The sequence below is a fragment of the Daldinia caldariorum genome, assembly GCF_022478825.1.
Source record: "Daldinia caldariorum strain CBS 122874 unplaced genomic scaffold F4812scaffold_24, whole genome shotgun sequence".
In the NCBI taxonomy this organism is placed as follows: Eukaryota; Fungi; Ascomycota; class Sordariomycetes; order Xylariales; family Hypoxylaceae; genus Daldinia; species Daldinia caldariorum.
The window spans coordinates 55,218-62,676 of NW_025953060.1; the positions used below are offsets into that span (position 1 = coordinate 55,218).

General features: G+C 46.8%; 3 protein-coding genes across 3 annotated transcripts; 1 reads left to right on the forward strand and 2 right to left on the reverse strand.

Moving 5' to 3' along the window:
* Positions 1–261: 261 nt before the first annotated feature.
* On the reverse strand, positions 262–2,633 carry F4812DRAFT_229618 (uncharacterized protein). Its single transcript, XM_047930518.1, has one exon. The coding sequence runs from the start codon at positions 1,917–1,919 to the stop codon at positions 459–461; it is 1,461 nt and encodes a 486-aa protein (XP_047786064.1). The 5' UTR covers positions 1,920–2,633; the 3' UTR covers positions 262–458.
* On the reverse strand, positions 2,571–3,315 carry F4812DRAFT_229614 (plasma membrane proteolipid 3). The gene is made up of 3 exons (XM_047930517.1): positions 3,189–3,315; positions 3,050–3,125; positions 2,571–2,975 (listed from the first exon to the last, which is right to left on the reverse strand). Exons 1-3 carry the CDS (start codon positions 3,232–3,234, stop codon positions 2,804–2,806), a joined length of 294 nt encoding a protein of 97 aa, XP_047786065.1. The 5' UTR covers positions 3,235–3,315; the 3' UTR covers positions 2,571–2,803.
* Positions 3,316–4,662: 1,347 nt separating this feature from the next.
* F4812DRAFT_229656 (uncharacterized protein) lies at positions 4,663–7,133 on the forward strand. The gene is made up of 4 exons (XM_047930519.1): positions 4,663–5,152; positions 5,248–5,305; positions 5,421–6,127; positions 6,185–7,133. Exons 1-4 carry the CDS (start codon positions 4,997–4,999, stop codon positions 7,115–7,117), a joined length of 1,854 nt encoding a protein of 617 aa, XP_047786066.1. The 5' UTR covers positions 4,663–4,996; the 3' UTR covers positions 7,118–7,133.
* Positions 7,134–7,459: the final 326 nt, after the last annotated feature.

Here is a 7,459-nt window from a genome sequence, read left to right on the forward strand (position 1 = left end):
ATTAAATAATTAATTTATACGGTTAAAAATTATTTAATATTTTATTTTATTATATATAATATTATAATAATAAATAAATTTAATAAAAAAGTTTATTATTAAAATATAATAATTAATAAAACTTTAAAAAAATTAATTATTAATAATTTTTTTTAAATATATAACAACTGTATTATTTAATTTTTTATAAATTTTAAATATATTTTAAATAAATTTAAAAATTATAATAAACGTAAATTTATTATACGTTAATAATGGTCACGTGGCTTATACGCTTATAACTTAATTATTTAAATCCCTTACGGATTTTTTACTACTTTTAATTTTACTTTTAACGATAATTAAATTAAAAAGAAAAACCTTAATTTTAAACCTCACGGTCAAGCAGCCCTCTTATAAAACCAGCTGTAACATCGGACATACCTAAATTAAGCCCTTTTTTTCATTACGTCATTAACCTATTCTATAGACCTAAGTAACTCCCTTAAAGTACCTTCAGCGTAAGATGAATACCCTTTAAACACCTCAGGATCTATATTAGAAACAGGCTTGGCACCTTTCCAAGGCATCCATGCGCTAAAGCCAGATAACCGACCTGAAGGACCTCTTGGATCTTCTGGCGTAGTAATATCTGCTGCAGCTACCGACTTCGATGCCACTACTTGTGGTACGCTCGATAAAGATTCACGCGCATAACATCTCCCAGCGGATCCTATGGGCGATGTCTTGGTTTCAAGATGATTTTGTGACGTTTGTGGCTCTGCTGGACCGCTAAGTAAGATCACCCCACGTGTGTCCTGTGAAGCAGCATTGCCCTGCGCCTGGCTCCTAGACCTATCCATAATGGCGGTTGCAAATATACCCGATTTTGACGAGAAAGAGCTTTGTTTATTGTCCTGGTGTTCACTGCTAGCTTGGGCTTCCGTGCTATTCGCACTGGCGCTTTCATCGTTGGTACCAACAGTAGCACGACAAACTTCCTCTATAATCTGAGCGGCCGGTTTTTTATTGCTTCTGTCTTCGTCCGAGGACCTGCTCGAACTCATAATTGTTTCCAAAGTACCATAGGCAGTATCCCTTCGCCGAGTAGCGCCTCTCCTTTTCCTCTGCCTGGGTCCAGCATGTTCATCATCACTCGATATCGCCTGTAGCGTAGAGGCTGTGGAAACGTGATGCCTTAGAGATGTAGATGGAGGTCCTAGGCTTCCTGACCCTGCTCCCTGAGGGGCGATATGGACCTCATACTGGTTGCTTAGAGAGTATTTCGTGCGTGCACAGATCTCTGCTATCCGGTCTAGATCTGCACCAACATCCTGCTGTATATCTACTATAATACTCTTAAAGGTGAATGATTCAAGTGGCGGCAGTCTGGCATCAACCGTTCCACGCCGTTTTTCCGTTCCCTTACGTCGCACCTTGTCCTTCATCGTACTGTTTCGCTTAATACGCTGGGACGATAGATTTTGTGAAGAGGTTATGCTGGAGACGGAGATTGGGCCCCTTACTGTCGATGTCGACGACGAGGATGCTCCTGGATACGTACGCACCACGACTGGCTGTGAATAAGTCCCGGCTGCTGAGCTCTTGGCGCTGGGTGGGGGCTTCGCTCTCGAGTAGCGCTGGCGTGAGGACGGTTGAGAGCGACTTAGCTGGCGTAGGGCAGTAGTACGATGAGCAGCGGTAGAGTCGTCGAGGGGGATCGGTCTTCCTTCGGCAGTGCTCGGCACAAGAAAGGTGGATGAACTAATCTTTGGGAAAACAGGAGGGAAAGTAAAGGGTGGTGAGCGCCGAGGAAAATTGCTCTGATTCAGAGAGCTACTGGTGGCGGTACTAGTCTTTGGATGACTCTGTATACGAGAAGGGGAGCGACTACGAAGGTGAGGAGGCGGGGAGGTCGAAGGATATGATGTGTCTGCCATGTTCTATAAGATGCAGGCTTGGTGTATATACGAGAGATGTATACGCTGGACGATGCTTGAAGTGCTTAGACAAGCTAGAACAAGCCAGACAAGCTCAGCAGGCCAGTAGCTAGGCTGATTGCGAGTAGTATTAAGCGATATGCTGTGCCAGCCAACAGGAAGGGCTCGACGTTCTCCGTTCTCGTAGATAATGGATGTGATTCCCTGCGCCGGAGCTAGAGAAATAGGATGATTCGTCGGCGCGTAGGCGGGACATGTGGTTCGAACCGGAGACGAGCTTTGTATAATGTTGTTGTTTCGCTCTCGGTTTGATTTCTCGAGAGGAGATGGACGAAGGGCCGGGGTGAGCTGCATAGAAGTCGTGGTGCTATTTGAGTGGTAGAGAATAGGTACCTAGGTAAGATAGGTACCCCATACATATGCGTACATTATTACGTTAGGTACATATATGTATGTATGTATGTATGTATGTATGTGGAGGAGGGGCTTTGCTTACCTAATCTAGGCAAATTTACGGGCCTTACCGATTACCGTAGTTCATCTTACCCGTAAGAAGCAAGCCACTGCTATCGTGTACCTACCTAGTTCCAATGCCATGCCATATTACCAACCTAGATACTTGAATATTACATAGTACCTGGATAAATGCTCTTCGAAATTGAACCCCCCCCCCAAAATAGGAAACAACATTGAAGTTTACATTATGTCGCCAATACCGATATCTGCTCTAGAAAATCCGAAAGATCATCTCGATTAACGTGATGGGATAAATACCAACTAGGTAACACGGTTCTTTGAAAATATCAAATTCCCTAGTGCCCCTGAAAACCCGAAACACCTCTCTCGTGATTAAGTTGAGGCCCCTTCCTTCGTATATTATCTATTCAGTGAGTGCCGGGCGGAACCACTGTCCCGTACCCATAGCCGCCGGTTTGTACGCGGTCGCTGTATACGCCGGGAGCTCGGCGGGCAGCATAGCGGCCTTCTCTGGCCTGCTCTCGACGGTCATAATACACAAATTCAAGGTAGAAGGCGTGTATATGGCCTGGGAGATATCTGCTCCTTCATATCAGCCAGTCTCCTGGCAGGGGTATGATTTCACGGAATGAGAATCTTGCTTTATCACGTACCCAAGAACCGTGAAGCAGATGTTGATAAGCAGATCGGCGCCGCATCCAGCAACGGCCCAAACGCCAATCGGAGGAACTAGACATTAAAGTCAGGGAACCCTTTAGTCAGTATCGTCACTGATGTTTCCTCGTTACTTACAAAGGATTGTAATGAGGACGATGAGTACGGCTGAAACAGCGCCCATTTTGATCAAGTGGGCTACGCTTGCGAGTTAGAAATAGCTAGGCTAGCGAGGAGCTGATGGCAAGCTGGCGAGAGAAGCTGGTTATAATAAGGCAAGTAAGAGGCTGCTATTTCCTTATCGTCTAAGGTTAATGGAAGCTAGGTGATATAACTTGGAAAACTTCTAAGAGGAGTTCCAGTTTGCTCTTATTTGATTTAGTTGTAGATTATACGATATATTTTGCTGTGGCTTTGTACAGGGCGTTCGTGTTCCAATCTTGGGACTCGGGACTTGGGACAACGCCGATGACGTAGGTCCGTAACAAGCGTACCTTACGTAAAGCATCTCAAATGCAGGGCGTGGAGAGATAACTATGTAGGTACATAGGACTCCTCGTACGTTATGTTTGATCCCGTAGCTGTCATTCGAACCCCGCACATTTTCGTACTCTGTATATATAGGTACAGTGTAGTCATATGATCGTTCTGGGAGTCAGTACATACTGTATATATGCGACCAGGAATACATAACGTAGAGAAATGATAACGTGTGTATACGTAGTCAGGCCGACAGGTCCATATATTATTGTTCCATTTATAAGTAAATATAATAAGGTGCCTGAATAACACTTTCTAAGACAGCTGTAACCAGGATTTAACTTACATTATTATGCGCATTTAGTACTAAATATAAGTAGATACTTAAATGATGCAAGCAAATGTCGATTTTATATACCTACGCATAAATAGGACTGATAACGCGTTGTACCAAGTTGGCAACTCCACATTTTCAACGCTTTCTGACACCGTCTAAATTTTTTTTTAGAGACTTTTCGGGGTCCGGGCTAAAATAATTACCTAGAAGGTAAGAGGGACTTGGACTTAGCTTAGTTAGGGGAAGAGGGGGTACCGAAGAGAGGAAAAAAAAAAACAAAAACCTAGTCAATTAATCAATCATAAGGAGATTGATCAACTATGCACCCTACCCAAAACCAACAGCTCTCGCTACAACCGAACCCACCACGCAACTCTGCAATCCCGGGAGGTGTTCGTCCTTCGTCGTGACTCGTCTCATTCATCCTGCTCCCTTTTTCCTCTCTTCCTTCTGCGCACATAGGCTCTCTCTCTCTCTCTTATCCCTCTTCAGAAAATTATCTCTCACCTTTCCCCCCTATTCTCTCTTTCTCTTTTTTTTTTCTCTTCCTCTTTTTTGCCCCGGCGCTTTACTCGATCCCTTTCCTCGGTATTACGATATTGCGGCATTGCGGTATCTTGAGGAGCTGCCTGGTTTAACAGGGTCAAAATTCAAACCTTGTCGGGACAAGAGGGAAAAAAAATATTAAAAGGAACAACAACAACGATTACCATTTCGACATTGAGGTTCCCCTTATCGCGTTGACCTGAAGGCTTTCTCGTTGTGGTTATTTTTTTTTCTTAATAATCATCCACATTAAAAAAATAGCCAAAAAAAACCCCCCCAAAAAACAAACTGGAGCTCCAGTCGCTCGTTGCTACGACACCTCGGCCACCGCCTTTGACCTCCTTTCTCGATCCCACATTTTATGACCCTCGATTTCTCTCGAACTTTTCGGGTCTCTTAAATTCTTAAACCTGCTCAGTTTAACTTGATAAGTTTTCGTCGTAACATTCAACCTTCCAATCTTCACCGAGCCGCGTCAAAGCCGACTTTAATTACTATATCATAAAATCTCCATCCTACAATACCAATAACCAACACCGCTTGTTACCGTCGCCCTATATCGTAGGCACCGAGTCTGCCCAAAATGTCGAACCAGCAGACTCCACCTCCTCACATCGACCGCTATGTCGTTATTCATGTAGCAACCACCTGTGATGAGCACGGTGTCTATGTGACTAAGGATTCTGCAGAGGTGATTGAGCTTGGCTGGATCCTCCTAGACTCTAAGTCGCTTGAAGAGGTATGGGATACAGGCAGTGACAATCAACATTTAACATGTTTGTTGTTGCTATAAGCGGGAACCTTGAAGTGCTGACCTATCTCTTCCAATGCTAGATCCATCGTGAGAGCGTGCTCGTGAAACCTATCAACACACCTATCACCCCCTTGTGCAGTAAGTTGTAGTTACGGGATGGACTACCCCCCTTTTCCTCCTTAACCATCGTCGTTACCGCTGCACGTATCTTTAGCTTCATTCGACTAATATCTATATGTTTTGCGCTTTCTAGCTAGTCTCACAACCCTGACGTGGGAACATGTACGGAACGCGGGAACCTTCCGGGACGCCGTCAATCGTTTCGATGCTTTCGCTTCAGAGCACCTGACCTCACAAAATCTTGACTTTGTCTTCGTCACTCTGGATGCCTGGGACCTTCGTGTCCAGCTCCCTCGCGAGGCTCGCGACAAGGCCGTTGTGCTTCCTCCTTACCTGCAACACTCGAGGACGTTCGATCTGCGCACCGAATATCAGCGATGGCAGCAGCACCACCCTGAATCTCTTCCCTTCGGCCCTTCGATGCTTTCCAACATCTGTGCTGCCCTCGAAGTTGAACCTGTCCAATCTAGCGCCCCGATCAAGCACAACCTTCCCTTTCACCTACAGGCACTTGCCCCGGCTTCTCCTCGACGTGCCATGGAAGAAGCAGTGACTCTTGCCAGAGTTTTGCGCGGTCTGATTCGAAAGTCCCAGCCGCCGCAAGAACACCCCGATGTCCTGACTCGTCCTATGGATGCTCGTGCCGATGTTCGCGCGTTCCTGTCCGAGAGAAGTAAGGTCCTGCACATGTCTGGGTTACCTCACGATACTACCCAGTCCGAGCTTGAGAGTTGGTTTACCCAATTTGGTGGCCGCCCCATCGCTTTCTGGACTCTACGTACTCCGGAACAGCACAAGCCTACAGGTACCGGCTTTGCCGTATTTTCGTCTCACGAAGAGGTTTGTTATCACATACGTACTCATGTCACGTCTCACCTGCTAATCAAGTTGCTTTAGGCCGCGGAGAGCCTCTGCATGAATGGTCGCGCTCTAAACGAGAAGGCCATTGAGGTTTCGCCCTCCTCCAGTCGTGTGCTTGATCGAGCCGCTGAAATCCTGACGCCTTTCCCCCCGAGCAAGAACCGACCCCGCCCTGGCGACTGGACATGCCCCTCCTGCGGCTTCTCCAACTTTCAGAGACGGACGGCTTGCTTCCGTTGTTCATTCCCCGCAGTAAGCGCTGGGCCCCAAGGCGACATGGGCTACGGCTATGGTTACGGCCCACCGGCTATGATGGGCCCTCCGCCTCATCACGGTGGTCACCACGGAAATATGGGTCATGGAGGAGGTCGCATGGGTGGCAGTGGCGTCGTTCCCTTCCGAGCTGGAGATTGGAAGTGTGGTAATGAGGTTTGTGGGTACCACAATTTTGCTAAGAATGTTTGTTGCCTTCGATGTGGCGCCAGCCGTGCTGGTGCTGCAGTGGTTGCTGACTCGGGTTATCCTTCACCAATGGATAGCGGGTCAAGCTACGGTATGGGTTCCGGCTCCATGGCCGGAACACCGGGTCCAGGTCCATTCGCCTCGGCTACCGGTCCGTTTGGAGCATCCGGTGGATACGGTCACCATTTCGGAGGTCCACCTAGCACCTATGCCTTGCCCTCAGGCATTGGTGGCGGAGCTGCCCCGTACCCTTCTCTTAATACGCATTTTGGCCCTGCTCCCGGTGCCCACTCGGCAGGACCATTCGATAGCCGAGCTGCCGAAGCTGCTTTCCAGTCTGCAAGCAACGGTCCCGCGTCGGCTGGACCTTCTAACAACTTCTATTCATCTCAGGCGGAAAATGACCCGTTTGCATTCCTCTCTTCTGGTATGGGTGGTTTGTCTGTCAGTGGTGGCGACGCTCGTCAAAATGGTGCCGGTGCACCTTCAAACAAATCACCTGCTTAAATACAGGAAGCATTTTTACTCATAAAGGTCCCTCATGTGGAGTGTTCAGTATCCGATTTCAGCCGTGTTTGGAATGTTGTAATGCACGGTAGGTGATGGGCGGTGTCATCCTTGGCGATATTTCTCAGGACGAAAAAGGACACTTCCCGAGGGTGTGGGCTTAGTTTTGAAGATGCGGCATAGGAGGGGAGTCGAGGATACCAAAGGATTAGCAGGGTGTTTGTGGGGGGGGGGGGGGGGGGGACGTTTTTTTTTTTAATAGAAAAAAAAAATTTAAACCCGAATTTTTTATTGGGGCTGGAAAAAAAAAAAAAAGGCCCTTTTAAAAAAGGGACATATATC

What these genes read in the sequence shown, in the direction of transcription:
- F4812DRAFT_229618 (XM_047930518.1), bottom strand. Translation starts at nt 1,919, where the DNA reads ATGGCAGACACATCATATCCTTCGACCTCCCCGCCTCCTCACCTTCGT.
- F4812DRAFT_229614 (XM_047930517.1), bottom strand. Translation starts at nt 3,234, where the DNA reads ATGGGCGCTGTTTCAGCCGTACTCATCGTCCTCATTACAATCCTTT. An exon ending in CGTCCTCATTACAATCCTTT is followed by an intron (nt 3,126 to 3,188) that starts GTAAGTAACGAG and finishes TTTAATGTCTAG; the next exon opens with TTCCTCCGATTGGCGTTTGG. An exon ending in ATCTGCTTCACGGTTCTTGG is followed by an intron (nt 2,976 to 3,049) that starts GTACGTGATAAA and finishes ATGAAGGAGCAG; the next exon opens with ATATCTCCCAGGCCATATAC.
- F4812DRAFT_229656 (XM_047930519.1), top strand. Translation starts at nt 4,997, where the DNA reads ATGTCGAACCAGCAGACTCCACCTCCTCACATCGACCGCTATGTCGTT. An exon ending in ACTCTAAGTCGCTTGAAGAG is followed by an intron (nt 5,153 to 5,247) that starts GTATGGGATACA and finishes TTCCAATGCTAG; the next exon opens with ATCCATCGTGAGAGCGTGCT. An exon ending in ACCTATCACCCCCTTGTGCA is followed by an intron (nt 5,306 to 5,420) that starts GTAAGTTGTAGT and finishes TGCGCTTTCTAG; the next exon opens with CTAGTCTCACAACCCTGACG.